The following is a 16,646-nucleotide window of genomic DNA, read 5'->3' on the forward strand; positions in this document are numbered from 1 at the left end:
TTAAGTGCCACTACAGGTCATTTTCTTTTTAGGATTGACTTACACCTTCTGCAAATATGGTTGAAGAAAGGTTTGTAAGGGAAGGTTTGTAATACTCTGATCTGAACTTGTGCTCATTTTGTCAGGTCCAGTTAAACCCCTGCAAGTTCTACTCAGCTGGATCCGTTCTAAAATGCAGCAACAGTCTCCATCTGTCCATATGTGCATATGATTATGTTTTTGTTTGTCTTCTATGCAATTGTGGCACAAATAATGTGTCTATCTACCCCTCAAATTGGAAGAAACATAGGGAACATTGATAGATATATTATTACTAGATAAAACATACATATAACATGAAATTTCATTACATTATTATATATACACACATTACATGAAACAAAAGGGTGTAGGTAAATAATATAAGGACTATGGGCATATGCAGGAATATACCAAAACATGCTTTGAGCGACCATTATGGAAAATGGGAACACAGCAGCATTAGATAAGATACAGTAGGAATCGTAGCTGCACACAGACCCATTAACATCCCTGACAGCCCGCTGTGGGCACATGAGGACAGAAAAGCTCCTACAGCTGCCCCCACTGTCACCCCCAACCTTCCCCACAATCCATAGTGATCTGCTGCTGCTGCCCCCGCTGCAAGAGATACCCCTACTGCCCCTGCCACTCCCGTCAGAGCTCCTATAGAGGGACCTGGACCCAGCACAGGTAGAGCTGCCTTTATAGCAGCTAAAACTGCTCCACCAGAAGCTGCAGCACTAACACAGATTTTATCTGCTCCACCCCTTTGCCAAAACACAAATAATAACATTCCTACACAGGCTGTCCACAGCTGAGTAGTTAAAACTCCAACAAACATGCCCTCTAGCACAGCACTGCTGGTGTTTGTGTTTGTGGAAACAGATGCAAAACATGTTATAAATGCTATTAATAAAGCAACTGGTATAAAAGGCATAAGTAGCAATAAATCCTCATAAAGCCTCAAATGTAAGTTGAACAGGCACTGAATGGCTAGAAACACAAATGTTACCACTACTGAAATAATAAGCCACATTACAACACTAACGTTCGAAATAATAGACAGAAAACTTTCTAAAGCTAAACCCAGAAAGCATCCAGTTGCAGTGACACCCATGAGACACACTGGTCCAGCCAGAGAAAAGGCCTTCCCCATTGCTGCTTCACCAGCTTCACCGTGTTTTTTAATCGCCACAGCATATGTTGATAATCCAAAAAAGATACTTACAAGTAATGACAAGAAAGAGGAAAACACACCAAACGTTTCTGCAAATATGGTTATGTGAATGTCATGCACTTGATTATCAGTTTCCCATTGGACAATTTCCTTTGCATAATTGATTTCTAGCTGGTCCATGAGCAGCCTGTTGTCAGCCAGAAGCTCCAGGGACCGAAGCACGACGACTGCTGTCCCTCCCAGCAGCAGACCTCCTGCAGCTCCTGACAGCAGCCCGATGCAAAAGGCGCCAATGGCTGATGCCAACCCTGAGGATAAATGGATGCTTAATATAGAGGATTATAAGGGCAGTAGATGACCCGCCAGTGTGTGTGTGTGTGTGTCTGTGTGTGTGTATGTGTGTGTGTGTGTGGCATTCTCCTATACGGTACCATCGCAGGTGTGTACTCCAGTCACATGACTTTACTAAACCCAAAGACTTGCAACTCAACTTTTACTTTTACATCAATGACTGTTCACTTCACTTGGACTTGGATTAAAGATAAAGATTACAAAATGTTACATAAAATAACTCTTCATTTTTTTGTTGACAGATAAACAGTGACGTCAAGTCAATCACGCTACACAAGCAGGAGGGAAAGATGTATGGCAGCGCATGCAGACACCAGATGATACGTCAGATTTTCATGCTGAGATGTGACAACCCTGTGTCCTAGAAATCATCTTGATACACTCAGTTGCTAGTTTATTAGGTTCACGAAGATAAAACATTTTCTACTCTCTTCTACTGTAATGGACAAAGAGCCAGGCTGCCCATCAGGAGCTGAATGTGGTTTAAGGTCTTGCCCAAGGACACTTAGACATGAAGACAGGAGGAGTTAGGAGGAGACAGGAGGATTTTATAACTGCTGGGGTCAATAAAAAATCAGTGTGTCAAACATTTGGCTCGGAAGTTACATATTGTGACTGTTTCACAGGGATGATCAAGACACAGCTGATTATTTAGCGTTTAAATGTTCTCAAGTTTAAAAATTCTAAACAATAATAAGGAAACAATAAGAAAAAACAATCTTGTCCTTAAAACTACCACACTGTTACTGTTAAATATAAATAGCTGTAAATTTGGTAAAGACTTGAGACTTGTTAGTCTTGACATTGGACTTTAAAATGGGACTTCCTGGCCAAAACCTGAAACTTATCATGACTTGCAGAGCAGTGACTTCACACCACATTCTGAATACCATCACTTTATGTAAGAATATACACTCCACTTACCAGATGTAACACAGGAAGGTAGTCTGATACTTCTGAAATAAACGATGAACATTTAGGTTAAAAAAAAATGTAAATAAAAATGTGACTTATGCAAAGAAAAATATGACTGCCACCATCTGTAAATTGCAAGGTTTCATTAATCAATATTATCACTGTTATGTGTGGGGGAAAATCCATTATCTGGTCTGCTAATGTACCCATAAGAACTAAAATGATTTCTGTTGTATTGACTTTGTTAAAGTAAAACATAAAACACTATTGTTAAGACTAAGATGAATGGCATATATAATATTGAAGGATTAACTATTTTACTTTGTACTGATTTGAAATAAGCCTTTAATTGTTTAATTCACCTGTTGACTCTGCTGCAGTCCTCTGTAACACGAGGCATCTGCTGGTTCGGCTGATCTGAAGGAGAGAAATGTACATTTATCAACATCTTTATACATCAGTATAAAAGATAAGGTCACAGTCTTTCAGGTCTTTAAAATACTCATGAAGACTGCAGTGAGCTGTGTTTGCTAATCAGACTTTTCTAATGAGCTTCCAGTGTAAGTGATGAGGGCCAGTGTGATTAAGAGAAAAAATGTTGCAATGTTTATTTAGACCATGTAAATAGAGTTACATATAAACAGACTTCAAAAATCGTGAGCTTACAGTATCATTTAAACCAAAGACCCAAATCTCCATAGTGTGGTCAGACTAAAAGGAAGCTCACCAGTGTCGGATTGGTCCATCGTTAAACAGATGCCAGCAAACGTCTCAGCTTCTTCTATTCTCAGATCTTCCCACCTTTCAGGTCTTGAAATTTTCTGATATTATTCAAAGTTAGTCAGTTGCAATGAAAAACACAGGGGATACTGTCCTTCTGTTCTCTGTGCCAGCCTGGTGCGTTGCTTTTAAGGCCCCTGGTGCACAAACTGGAAATTCAACATTTGTTACCTTAAAAAGGTCACACACACACACACACACACACACACACATAAACTTGCATACGTAAATTAAATATATATTGGCAAGGCAGGGCAAATTTATTTGTATAGTAATACAGTATGAATGTTGCTCATCAGGTTTTGTGTTCAGTGATCAAGATCTGGGTTGTCATGAAAGATCCAACTTCCAGTAACCAGGATGCAGTGGCTGAGAAAAAAGAGACAAAAGACAAAGGATGCCAACAAAGGAGTGCATTTACAAAGCGTGTGGTTCTTGGGCTGTTGCTGTCAAACCAAAAACAACAAAATATTTTGCAGTTGATAACATAACAGCATGATTAACAGGAAACATCATACTCCACTGACTGTACAGTAGAATATGAGTATCTTTGAAACAACACATTCACCAGCATCTTGGTCTCTGTTACTGCATCAGTAGCTAAATACTTTCATTGCAGCTGTGCCAGAGCACAACCATCTTTTTTTTCAATTAAGCTACTAAATTACAGGCCCATTTTATTTCCAGATATTACAAACATTTACTCTATTTCCCACCCTTAGTGAGCTCAGTGAGGCTAATTTGTTACGAATTACTAAATATATTACTTTAAACAGATTGAAACACTGTCCTGGATCTCATAAGATTAGTATACAATATAAAGAGAGTTGTTACTCTGTCAGTCTGGTCTTCAACCTCACTACACTCAATGACACTCAATGAATTATCTGGTTATTTGGAATATTTAAGAATAAATATACACTACCAGTCAAAAGTTTTAGAACACCCTAATTTTTCCAGTTATTTATTGCAATTCAAGCCATGGTAGTCCAATGAATAGCTTGAAATGGTACAAAGGTAAATACTGAACAGCCAGAGGTTAAAAAAAAGGTTTGGTTACCCAAAACTGAAAAATAATCTACTTTTCAGAATGAAACAAAAAGGCCTTTTTCAGGGAACACGAAGTGGGTTAAAAATTTAAAGCTGTTCTGCAGCAATGAAGGTTGAATCAGCCTTGAAAGCTGGTGCTACTAATTGCTACAGGTGTTCCAACTTTTCTTGAGTACATACAACCCCCTCTGTCTGCATAAAAGCAGTGTTGGAACACACTGTGGTATCAGACCCTCATGAGCATCAGGTGAACAGTATTGTACTGCAGAAAGTAGTGTGTTGCTACAAAAATGGCGAGAAAAAGGCAATTAACAATAGAAGAGAGACAGACCATCATAACACTAAAAAATGTAGGTCTTTCCTACAGGGAAATTGCAAAGAAAGTCAAGGTGTCAGTGAGTACAGTTTTCTTCACCATCAAAAGGCACTCAGAAACTGGGGGAAACTCTGACAGGAAGCGGTCTGGCAGACCCAAAGCCACAACTGAATCAGAAACTCACAGGACAACAGCTTCAAGCACAGCTTAATAGTGGTCGTAGTAAGCAAGGCTCAGTTTCAACTGTGAAGAGAAGACTTCAAGCTGCAGGTTTGACAGGACGAGTTGCAGCAAGAAAGCCATTGCTAAGATGTCAGAATGAGACAAAGAGGCTCTCCTGGGCCACGAAACACCGCCACTGGACTACTGAAGACTGGAAGAAGGTATTATGGACTGATGAATCAAAATTGTCATCTAATTGTGTATTTTGTTTTACAGAATTAGTGGAATTATTCATGAAGCAGTCTAGTGATTGCATCGCTCATTAAATGCATTACTGGCAGAAATACTAAGACTTACTACAGCGTAAGAGGCAGTTACTACAGCACCTTGATCCTCAGCATTACTTTTGTTTAAAACTGTAAATATTACTTAATTAAATGATAATGAAGCCCAAAGGTAAAAGTCAGTGAACTTCGCCCAATATAAGTCAGCTGAGGTGCCGGTTGGAGATTCCAGGCACCTTTACATTTGAAATATTTCGGGTGAATGTTTGTATGCTGACACAGTATGAATGTTGCTCATCAGGTTTTGTGTTCAGTGATCAAGATCTGGGTTGTCATGAAAGATCCAAATTCCAGTAACCAGGATGCAGTGGCTGAGAAAAAAGAGACAGAAGACAAAGGACAGCGACAGAGGAGTGCAATTACAAAGGGTGTGGTTCTTGGGCTCTAGCTGTCAATCCAAAAACAACAAAATATTTTGGAGATGATCACACAACAGCATGAATACAGAAAACACCATACTCCACTGGCTGTACAGTAGAATATGAGTTCTTTGAAACAACACATTGACCAGCATCTTGGTCTCTGTTACTGCAACAGCATCTAAATCCTTTCATTGCCAGAACACAACCATCTTTTGACAGCCACATTACATTTCCAAATGTTACAAATATTTGCTCTGTTTCCCACCCACTTCTGTGGAAACCTAAACAACAAATAAATTCAGCCAGGCACTTTCTGTTTTGCTGTTACACATTGTCCATTGAAAGAGTAGCATACTTTCATTCTTTCATGATTTTATTTATTATATGTATATAGTTTACTTATTAGGCTACCAGCAAAAAAATGTGAAATTACACTTTTTTTGAGGCTGGGAACAAGTAAATTTCCTTGGATGGAAACATAATGTGATCACGCCTTTAAGCCTCGTTTTGTAGCCAACATTAAATACAGAGTGATTCTGATGGTGCTGTCAGACTGAAAAACCTATGTGGAATGGGTTGAGACACCTTTGCTTCAAGTCACAAATTGACTCAGGGGGGGGGGCTGATAACTTATTCAGGAAATATTGTTTGTTTATGTTTTATAACTGTATGGCTGTATGACAAGCAGCAATGAAAGGTAGTGAGTATGAGGTTAGTAAAAGAGGTAAATGACAGTACAATGGTTGCTGTATAGTTTTTGAGGAGTTTATTGTGACAAAACCAGTGAATATAAGACGTATCAGAATAGTTAGCATAGTTAATTGGTTCTGTTTGTTAGTACTGGCAGTGGCTGACAGTGGCTGTGTTAGTAGCTGTGCTAATGCAAATTCTCGCTCTCTGTACTGACAAGGTTTGGGTAACTGGTGAAAGGGCAGAGCATATCAAGATGGTTAGTGTTAGAGGAAACATCAGAGAGACAGCCAAATGTTCGAGCCTCAGTCAGGCCCAGACCCAGATAAGTAATCTGCAGTTATGGTCAGTCAGTAACTGCCAGACTTCAAGACTCATTACTGAGCACTGCATAAGTTCACTATACGAGCAACATTCACTGTTTTATATTATGTAAAACAAAAGCCATAAAATCTAATAATACATAAACCCATGATATATTCAATTTTAGGGATGCAGTGGCATGCACTCACTTTTACAGGCAACACCATCAGCTGTTTACTACATTAAACACACAAACCACAAAACTATGGACCATACTAAAGCATACCTTTTGATGACACAGGTAGTAGTAAAGTTTCTTGCTGGGAGCGGGTGGTGGTGATGACCACCTGACAAGACCATTGGCGCTGCTGTCCACATCTGGAGTCAGTTCTCGGTGAGTAAAGGAAAGAAGTTTGATTCTGAACTCACACGTCTTCTAGACTGGTAAGTAAACAGCTGTTAATGCTAACGCTGGCTATGTAGCAATAGCAAAACGTATAAATAGCTAATTTAAGTGGAATTTGCTTTCAACAATGCAAATAAGATCCTGTTTCACCCTATCAGATGTGCTTATGACTAACATTAGCATAATGCTAGCTGGAACCTTCTAGCGACAAATACAACCTCATAACAATAGTTAGTTTAGCCAACCATTTACAAGATAATGGCACTAGTTTGTGTTTAAACAAACTAAACTAAATAAAAAACAAAGATTAAAACTTCCCTCATTCTGCACATGGGAGCCGATGAGAACATTTGGCAGTTGGAACAGTTGAATACCGGAGTTTTCATCTAGGGAGAACGCCTCCCCCCTCTTTGCAGTTTCCCTCCAAAAGCAACTTTTAGCTGTTTTTCTCATGACACAAAAATCTGGGTTCCCCTTTTCATCGAAATCCAAAGAATGTAAATTTATCACAGGAGAAAAGTGTCTTATGTAAAATACATGCGTCCAACATACCCCCCAAAATGGTTGTTCCCAAATCCTCATTTATTTATGTATTAGGGGGGAAAGCTGTCAGTTGGCACGTTGAGACAATATTGATTAAATGTTCGTATTTAAGAGTTCTTTTTTTGAACGTATAAAGTGACTGCTGTTGAAATGTTGAATTTTATAGCAACATTTCTGACCATGATAGCTAAAGTTAATTAATAACTTTAGCTATCTTTTGAAGTGGCACATTTTATTGTAATTACACATTTATATGAGCTTGACACTTCATTATTGTGTTCTTTTCAAATAAAAATAAAATAAATTAATCTAATAAATAATCTGAGCTCTTCCTTATGCTGAACATTAGTTGAACCAGGTTTGTAGCAGGTTTAAGTTAAACTTAAGTTACAGTGACCTCTGCAGGAGTTGTGATGATCTCCACAGGATGCAGCAGGTGTTTCAGAATAAACCACAAGGTGCCGTTTAAACTGCAGCTTCAGAGGACACAGCAGTGGGGGTCAAGTGATCATGTGACTTTGACCTAAACACCACAGGATCAAACTCATCTTGAACCTTAAATTGCAGCTAAGCTAATTACAGAGCAACACCCCCTGAGGTGCAGTTATATTATTCATAAAATGTTGACATCACTTCCTCTTTAGAGATTTTGCCTACCAAATAAAAGTGCAAGAAATTTTATTTATTTTTTATTTTATTGCAGAAATGCTTTATTTCAAGCTATTGTGAGCTTTCATTGTCAAAAGTTCTGACAGGATGTTCTGTTGCTTGCCTGACAAACCTCTGAAATAGCAGACATATAATGTGTGATATATGTGATATATACTGTATGTATAAGCCCAAGTTCCATAAATCACAGTCAAATGTATAATATGTGACATATAATATGTGAGATGGACGATCCTCCTTTGGCATATGATCTACTAATGATCATATCATTAAAAGGTCGTATATGCTGGTTAAATTGACATTTAATTAAGTTAATTCACTGCTAACCAGCCCATTGTTAACTGAATAGCTTACTAAGTGCAGTTGATGATGGCAGCTCAGCTGCAGTCCAACACTCTAAAAAGAAATGTTTAGGCTCAACAAAAAAATAAACGCAACAGTTTGCATTAGTCTTTTTGAGTTATGACAACTTCGTTTGAAATTACATTGAACCAACAAACTTCATTACTTTGGGGGAATTAGCTTTTCCCTTTCAGTCAAAGATTATTTTGATTACTCTTTACTTAATAGCTGTTAGACTAAAGGCAAGTTTTTAAGTTGATAACTCATAAAAATTATGTTACTAAAACTAGCTTTACCACATTATTTTAAAGTAATTTTACCTGTTGTCTAGTTAATAACTAAATTAATGTACAAAACTTTTTAAGTAGCAACCATTTAAAAAAAATTAGTTGTTCCAATTAGAATTTTCTTCAGTTTTTAGTAGGTTTTTCTTGCTTGTGTTCATGTTGTAGCTTTTAAGAAAGACACGTTCAACCATTGATTTTGTACAATCATTTTTTTATTATGACCTGTAGCTGAGTATTTAGAGACATTATAATTATGCCAAAACAAAAAGCAACTCAACTCAAAAACTCTAATTCCGACTGCTTCTCAAGTTGCAAATAAACTGGCCATACTCCCTTAAGAAATGAAGCGTAATAATAAAAAAAACTAAATAAATTGTGCCATTACAGCCAAGTCTGGCAGGCCTTTAAAAAACAGTGACAAATGTATGATATATGTAAGACTTTTGCAAACATTCCTTATGTGTATCGAAAAGTGCAATACAACAGATTTTGAAGACCCGCAAATGCATCTTGAAGAAGTGTGACCACCTCAAAATCTAAATCTCAATAGACATAATGGCGAAAGCCATGGAACTTTGTAATATACTAAGCTGCATGAGTAAGCCCACAGTATTCATTTCCAAAACATAAAAAATACATTCTCTTTGGGCTAAAATATGTATTTGTTTAAACAATATCTTTGTTTGGTTAACTGTCAAGACAAGATTTGTTGGACATAAAGAATAACAAAATTAACCTGAAAGAGAAACATTCACAACTGTTTTCATTGTCTCTTCAGTTGTCTTCCAAATACAAAACAATGTGACCTGAGGAAAATGGAACAGTGTTCTGAAACAGGTGGAATCTTTAGAAAATACTGTTCTTGAGTCATCACTTTTGCACTGGTTTTCTGTCCATCAAGATCGAGGAACAACCTCTGAAAAACTTCAAAAGTGTATTTAAGTTTCTTGCTGTAGCTCAGGTTGAGCGCATATATAATGCCCATCAGCAAAGCACAGCACCTTGGGATGTCCTTTTCCTCCAGGGCTTTTGTTCCCTCCACCACGATGGTTGCCATCCAGTTGTCAGATGCAGAATGGTCACCAATGGTGGCAATTTTTATAACCTGACTTTCCAGGCTGGCCTCGAACTCTTCATTGTCCTTGTAAAAAAAAAAAAAAAAACAAATAATATGTGAGAAATCAAGATAAGATACATACACACATGTTTCTCTTTTATCACACAACTAAACATGTTCAATGACCAACTTGGCCTGTCTTTAGTAAATTTCTGTTAGGGTTTTCAATTGCTCAGCATGAGGTTTATTGTTTCAAATAGAGATTCTTGTTTGTATTCAAGGAATACAGTAGTACAGTAGCAGGCTTCTGCCGTTGCATTTACACTATGCTTAGTAAGTATTTAATTTTCTTTCAAGATATTAAAGTACTTACCTCAAACTCCTTGAACAGGTCATCTTCCTTCTCTCCAAGGTATACAACAAGGCAGCGGATGGCTACTTCTCTGCGCATTTCAATTGTATTGTTCTATGGGGAAAAGGGGTGGAGGGTTCAGCATGAAGTATCTAAAGTATAATCTATATGGGTGACTGTCTATATAGAGTGCATTTCAAATATACGCAAAGTCTAAATAATTAACTTACCACAAGAAGCATGTCCTTCAGCTGCCTGAGTCTTAATCCTGAAGCTCCTCCTCTTGATGACACCATATCCATCACTTTCTGGGTGCAATGGTCAAGTTTGGCCATGAATGTAGGTTCAAGGTTTACAGTTGTTGTTCTCTTGAACTCGTTGTTTATCTGTGGACCACACAAACATAAAAATCAAATCTTGCACACATTTATACAGTATGGGCTATAGCATTCAGAGAGAGAGAGAGAGAGAGAGAAAACATAAGCGTAAATATAACAGAAAACTTTTTTTACCTGTGTGACATCAAATAACGCAGGCCAGCGCTGCATGAAGTCCCTGATTGCAGGTGCCTTATATATGATTTCTTGCCTCTGAAGAGAGAATGTCTTGGCCATTTTCTCTGCAACCACCTGGCAGTTATCCCTTTTCATGACTTCACACAAGAGCTCCATTCTCTCCTTCTCCAAACTTTCACTGGTTTCACCTTGTGGATGAGGAGGTAGGTAATTTACCTCAGCCTTTTTTGGCTTTTTAACATTTTTAGCAGGAGTCTGCTCATGTGACGGTTTTCTCTTGAGTGAGTTCACCACAATTTCTGGGCAGCCAATCCCACGAAGTTTGGATCTGAAGTTGTTCATTTTATATTTGATCCATCCATAACACCCATTGAAGGACCTGGGTTCTTTGAGGCAGGGATGTTTTTTGACCAAGGCCTCTGCTACTTGACTTAGTTGGGCACTTGATGGATAAGCAGTGTACTCAAAAATGGTCTCAGCTAAATTTCCAAGAGTGTCTGGAAGTAACGAGATGAGCTCTTTGGTACCAAACAGAGTCCCAGAACAATGAAACGTTCCATTGCCTGACTGAAGCAGAATTTCTGTACTGACAGAGAAACGAGGGATCGGAAATTCCGCAGGCCATCCCTATGACCGCTGGGTAGGACTTTCAGTGATTGATCTCGGTGAAACAGGTAAAGTGTCATGGGGGGATGCAGATGAGCAGACATCATCAGAAGACAGAGGTAAACTATCAGTAACATCTGTAAAGGTGAGAGTTACTGTTGGAGATTCCTCAACATACACAACTTTGATAGTGCCCTTGTCCATGATGTCAGTTGTTGAAAGCAAGGAGAATAAATCAGCATCCTTGAAATGCAAACAGAAATTCCTAGAAATCCCAAATGTATCTTGAACAAGTGAATGAAGCTCTCTGACTGATTCTGGGATTCCAGATGGTAATGTCAGTTTCTTGATATCATGGTCTGAAAGTATCACTCGGAGATGGGCTGGTTGTGACATCGCCTGTAACACACAAAATGTTTGAAATGTTTCAGTAAGTACAATAACAACAAAGCTCAATAAAAAATAAGCAAAATACAAATGCCACATACCCATTAATGGAGGGATCAACACTCTCCCTGGATTAGAGAGGAAAAGAAATCAGGCTGACAGGATCAATACTCATCATCAAAAGGTGATAGTTATTAGTTATTAGAGAACCCTGTAAATATAGCTCAAAAGCTGTTGCTGTCTTTTTGTTTCAGCTATGACTTCTGTATTTGACAAGCAAGGGACATGTTAGGAATCTATGGAACATAAATGTACCGTTTCAGGGTTACCATGCTTTTCCCACCAAGCACTGACCAAGCCTTCAAGCATTTCACAATGAATAGAAGTGTGCCCTTCACAACAACTATTTGAATCAACTCTGCAAAATCTGTGAGTCCACCTGTTGAGCCATTAGCCAGAATCATTCCAACTGCATACTTTGTGCCACTGTACAACACACTGTTGGCTATCTGGATACGTATCTCACTGGGGAATTTGACTTGTAGAGCTTTCTGGATGTCTTCTCTTAGCACAGTGACATCTACAGTTGACAGTTGTGTGGCCTGCAACACAGGTCTCACAACACTGGGATCATGTTGGTTGTATGCAATCATCAGCTGATGCTTCATAGCCAGTGAGAGCAGAATATTTCCAAAGCTATGAGTTTGCCTTACAATACGCTTAAAAAATAAGATAAAATCCTGGATCTGTTTCTGGGTCAAAACCTGAAGCAATGACTTGAGAATAGGGACATACTGGAAGCTCCTGTTTTCTTCCTTACTGAGTACATACTCCACTGGTTCAACCACACTGAACTGCTCCTTAAAAAATACCCTTCTCTTGTAGGCAGAAGAAAGTGGACCACCACTACTCAGGGTAGAGGTAAAGGGGTTGGCATCACAAAGCTCTGTGACCACGTCTGACACAACAGCATCATCAATCTCACAACTGTGTTTCCTCAAACAGGACTGCAAAATGTCTTTGATGATGGGACCTGATGCTGAATGGGAGATGAAGTGTAACTCTTCAATAACTTGATCAATACACCTGTTTGATACATTAATTATGCTCTCCAGTTTTAGAAACAACAATGCTAACCTTCTTTCAATGAGGTTTGGTAGATCTCTCACATCCTCATCATCATTACCATCATCAGTAATTGAAAATTCAACATCTTGAACACCCATATCACTGCAGTCATCTGCATTTGCATACCTCTTTAGCAGGTCTTCTTTATAGTCTTGCAGTGTGTGTGTGGTGTATGCTTCCGGCTTCTGTGGGAGGCAAATGTACCATAAATATTAGTGCTGAAATTGCAGTTCTTAAAAACACATGTCACAGTCTCGTGTTTTTTCAAATGTCGACCAAGGTGTTCAAAAAACTCTCTCTCTGAGGATATTGCACTATTGCAACACTGGCAAGTGAACGAGAGACTTTCCGCAGATCTGACTTTTTCCTGAGTTTCATGAGAGTGCTTTCTTGACAGATGTGATCTTAGGCTACCCCATGTTTTAAAGGAACAAAAACAGTCTTGGTGAATACATGGCAGACGTTCCCCACCATGACCATGGTGTAACCTGTAATGTTTTAACAACACTGTTTGTGTAGAGGATTCAAATTTACACAGTTTGCACTCACAGCCCATCTTTAAAACAATATCGGCAAACTTAAAACAAAAACATGAATCTGTTTTTTTTGTCAGTATCTATGTAATAACTATAGATGCAAAATCTTAAGTATGTATAAGTCACGTATGCATGTGTGATACTGTCAGAATGATATTAGCAACAGTTTACACAAAAAAACCCCCAAGCCTTCTATGTGAATGAACAAATATATTTAAAAATTGTGGCTGCGACATAATTTAGGTAGAATTTTAGAACGGTCACACGGTGATACAAGCTAAATGTGAATAATGCTTTTCCCAGCAGTTCTCTCTTGCTGAGCACATATCTCAGTGAAACTCAATGAAACAACAGTAAATTCTTTACCGTAGTAGAGCTAGTAGATGTAAATTAAATGTTACTCACCATGAAATGTTGTAAATGTGGAGTTTGCTGAGAATGACTCTGCAAAAGCGGTCTTGGCATCGGAACATGTCCAGGAGTGAATGTGGGCGGGAGAGGTAATTTGAAATCCGGAGGAAAATAAAGTTATCATGCCAACTTTGTCAAGTTATGACAACTTAAATTTTGTTTTACACCCATTAACAATGACATTTGAATTTAAATAACATGCAAAATTAAGTTGATGTAATTACCAACGTTATTATTTCATCACAACTCATAAAAATAAAGTTTGAAACTTGGAAGGTTTATCTAAATGAATTAATTAGAATTTTTAACCTGAATCCATATATTAAATCAAGTGGTGGTGACAGATCCTCTGAGTTACTTTTTAGAGTGAAGATGGTAGAGTTACAGTAGGAAGGAATCACAAAATAAAATTTCAAAATAAAATCAGAGCAGAAACAGACTGCAGATCATAATTCAGATCATGGATTGTGATTCCTCCTAAAAAGATTGTAAAATAATCTTTTTGCCAGATCGCCTCACATGTTCACATGTGTGGGTCACAGCAACATGTGAACAGTAACAAAGTAAATTCCAGCTGCATTTTTCAGGTGATTTTTTTAAATTAGCCTTTTCTTATGTTTTGACCTGCCTTATAATGGATCAGAAAAAAATTGGACCAAGGCCAAACTTACTTGCCAAGCCCTGTGCTAGTGGCTCTGGATTTGTTCTATAGATCCACAGACTTGCTACAGAGGCAGAATTTCAGGTTTTGGCCAAATAAGTCTTTAGGTTTCACCCATGAGCCCTCTCATATGCTGTGAGACAGGTTGCATGTTCAACAGCAAAATTTTTATCAAAACAAAGTGTGTCATTCATGCAAAAATGAAGGACACTGAAGAATGGAATGTCCTATCAGTAAGGCTGTCCAAAAACCAACTGATTGAAGTCAGCTGGCCTAGTGTCCTCTGCACTAAGCATTAATATGTCAGTGTCTGATGTCCTTCCCCTAAAGGTATATTATACAGGATTTGTCAGTTGCTGTTTGGAAACACACCATTCAACAGGTTGTTGGTAAAAATCTGCATGAAAAATAATTTGTATATTTTGCAACAAATATAAGTCACAAATTCAGACTTTTTGACAACATAGTACTAGCTTTGACACTGCGGTGATATTTTGGAGCAATAGTTCCGCAAACCCACCAACACCAGTGGATTAATAATAAATCATCAGTTCCACTCTGAGCCGCAGCAGGTGCGTCATTAGTCATCTGGCAGCAGAATAAATAGCATTTGGCTCCCCTTCTGTCTGTGGTGCAGGCCTGAGGTTTCTCTTTGTTTTTGGATGAAAAGTCACTGCTGCATAGTTCAGGTCATCTGAGCCCTGACTCTGTGAACAAAAGGATTCTCAGTCACTCTTGATCTCATACAGATCTGACTGTGAGAAAAAGACAACATCTTTCATTGACGAATGACTTGCTGCTGAAATACAAAAATGCAAAATCTTAACAAACGTCACCTGTGTCTGTTGTGCCTTCTGTTCCTCAGTCTGAGCTACACAACAGAAACAGCATGTCTGGTTAATTGACTACCACTGTTTAGAATAAAATCTGTTTTAAACAGGAATTTGAGGATTTGACTATCATGTAGTTGGTGCAACTTAAAAGCAAGATGTGAAAATACAATAACACTTAGTAGAAGTACCTTTCTGAAGCTTTTTTAGTTTGACAACCAAACCAATGGTGACCATGGTAAAGAAAACAGTCAGACCACCCAGGATCATACTCATCGTCTTTGCAATTCCACCGAACACTTCTACAACAAAGACAGTTAAATCAGACGTAAATTTATTCCCCTACCTGCTTGATATGTGACCAAGCTGAGGGACACACAGTGCACAACAGAAATGTTAATGGGAGGCAGGAAGAATTTAATTTCTAAAGAGTCTACATGTTATGTTGACAGTATTCCATCAGAAATCTCATTTTGTCACGCGAAGAATTGGCCACATCAACCAAAACACTTACCAACAATCTTACCCTCAACCTCTAAATATGTTGCACCAACAATAACCGGGTTTTTGTTTGATATGTAATATCCACAGAAATACAGTCCAGAGTCAGATACATCCACTTGCTTGATTTTGATAAAGACAGCGGACATGTTGGACGCCACTTCGAATCTTCCATTTTTAAATCCATCACAGTATGAAGCAGACTCAGAAGCCTTGTGTATATGAGAAATACAGCGGAGATTCAACAGCTTGACCGATCTGAACCAGCTTATCACAGTAGGAGAATTGGTGTAGTTGGTACACAGCAGAGTGACCTCTTTGCCAGGCTGAACCTCCACAGTGTAAAACTCCGAATCTGCAACAGAAATCCGGCCTGACAGAAACACACGGCTGATTAAGCTGCAGGAACCCAAACAGCAACCTTTACATGAATTCAGTTGTAATTGCAGTTAATGTTTTTCAGTTCCAATACTTACAGAGGCTGCAGAGAAGTAAAACTTTTATGAAGGTATAGCTCCTCATTGTGTGCATGATCGGGTCACGTTATTGGCAGTTTGCAATACTAAACCCCTCCAAGGCAGTCTGAAGAGGCAGGTTGGTTGGGGAGGGCGGGGGTGTGTGTGTGTGTGTGCAAGTGTCACGGTACACTGTTTTTCACACTTTTAGATGAGATGGTTTAGGAAATGACAAGAAGTTTGCTTAAGATAGACTTTTAGAAGTCAACGATCGATTGTGAAACTAACACTTTGGAAAAAAAATAGCATGCACCTGTCTTCCTGTGGTTCATGTGTTACATAGCGCCTCACAGCCAGCGCTGAAAGCCTAAAGCCAGTTATGTGACATATGATACATGAAACTTCCCAGAATGGATGTCTTCTCATCCAGCTAAAATACGAAAATGATCCAATAACATATCATCCAGTCATCCAATAATATAACACATC

The 16,646-nt window shown here is 38.4% G+C and overlaps 2 protein-coding genes across 5 annotated transcripts; both read right to left on the reverse strand.

Moving 5' to 3' along the window:
* On the reverse strand, window positions 1-3,323 carry LOC139620191 (uncharacterized). The gene is made up of 4 exons (XM_071475501.1): window positions 3,192-3,323; window positions 2,827-2,881; window positions 2,474-2,505; window positions 1-1,506 (listed from the first exon to the last, which is right to left on the reverse strand). Exons 1-4 carry the CDS (start codon window positions 3,208-3,210, stop codon window positions 455-457), a joined length of 1,158 nt encoding a protein of 385 aa, XP_071331602.1. The 5' UTR covers window positions 3,211-3,323; the 3' UTR covers window positions 1-454.
* An 8,240-nt stretch (window positions 3,324-11,563) lies between these two features.
* LOC139620192 (uncharacterized) lies at window positions 11,564-16,558 on the reverse strand. 4 transcript variants are annotated; one of them, XR_011690762.1, is made up of 8 exons: window positions 16,179-16,558; window positions 15,728-16,075; window positions 15,393-15,503; window positions 15,208-15,242; window positions 13,705-15,078; window positions 12,890-12,948; window positions 11,737-11,763; window positions 11,585-11,647 (listed from the first exon to the last, which is right to left on the reverse strand). XR_011690762.1 is itself a non-coding variant. In XM_071475502.1 (5 exons), exons 1-5 carry the CDS (start codon window positions 16,231-16,233, stop codon window positions 14,956-14,958), a joined length of 672 nt encoding a protein of 223 aa, XP_071331603.1. In that variant the 5' UTR covers window positions 16,234-16,558; the 3' UTR covers window positions 13,684-14,955. The 4 variants fall into 4 exon arrangements, 1 of the variants encoding a protein (XP_071331603.1); XR_011690761.1 differs by having other exon boundaries at window positions 11,564-11,647; window positions 11,737-12,948; XM_071475502.1 differs by lacking the exons at window positions 11,585-11,647; window positions 11,737-11,763; window positions 12,890-12,948 and having other exon boundaries at window positions 13,684-15,078.
* Window positions 16,559-16,646: the final 88 nt, after the last annotated feature.

Source organism: Trachinotus anak, unplaced genomic scaffold, assembly GCF_046630095.1.
Source record: "Trachinotus anak isolate AG129_WGS33_773 ecotype Australia unplaced genomic scaffold, CSIRO_AGI_Tana_v1 ptg000004l, whole genome shotgun sequence".
Classification (NCBI taxonomy): Eukaryota; Metazoa; Chordata; class Actinopteri; order Carangiformes; family Carangidae; genus Trachinotus; species Trachinotus anak.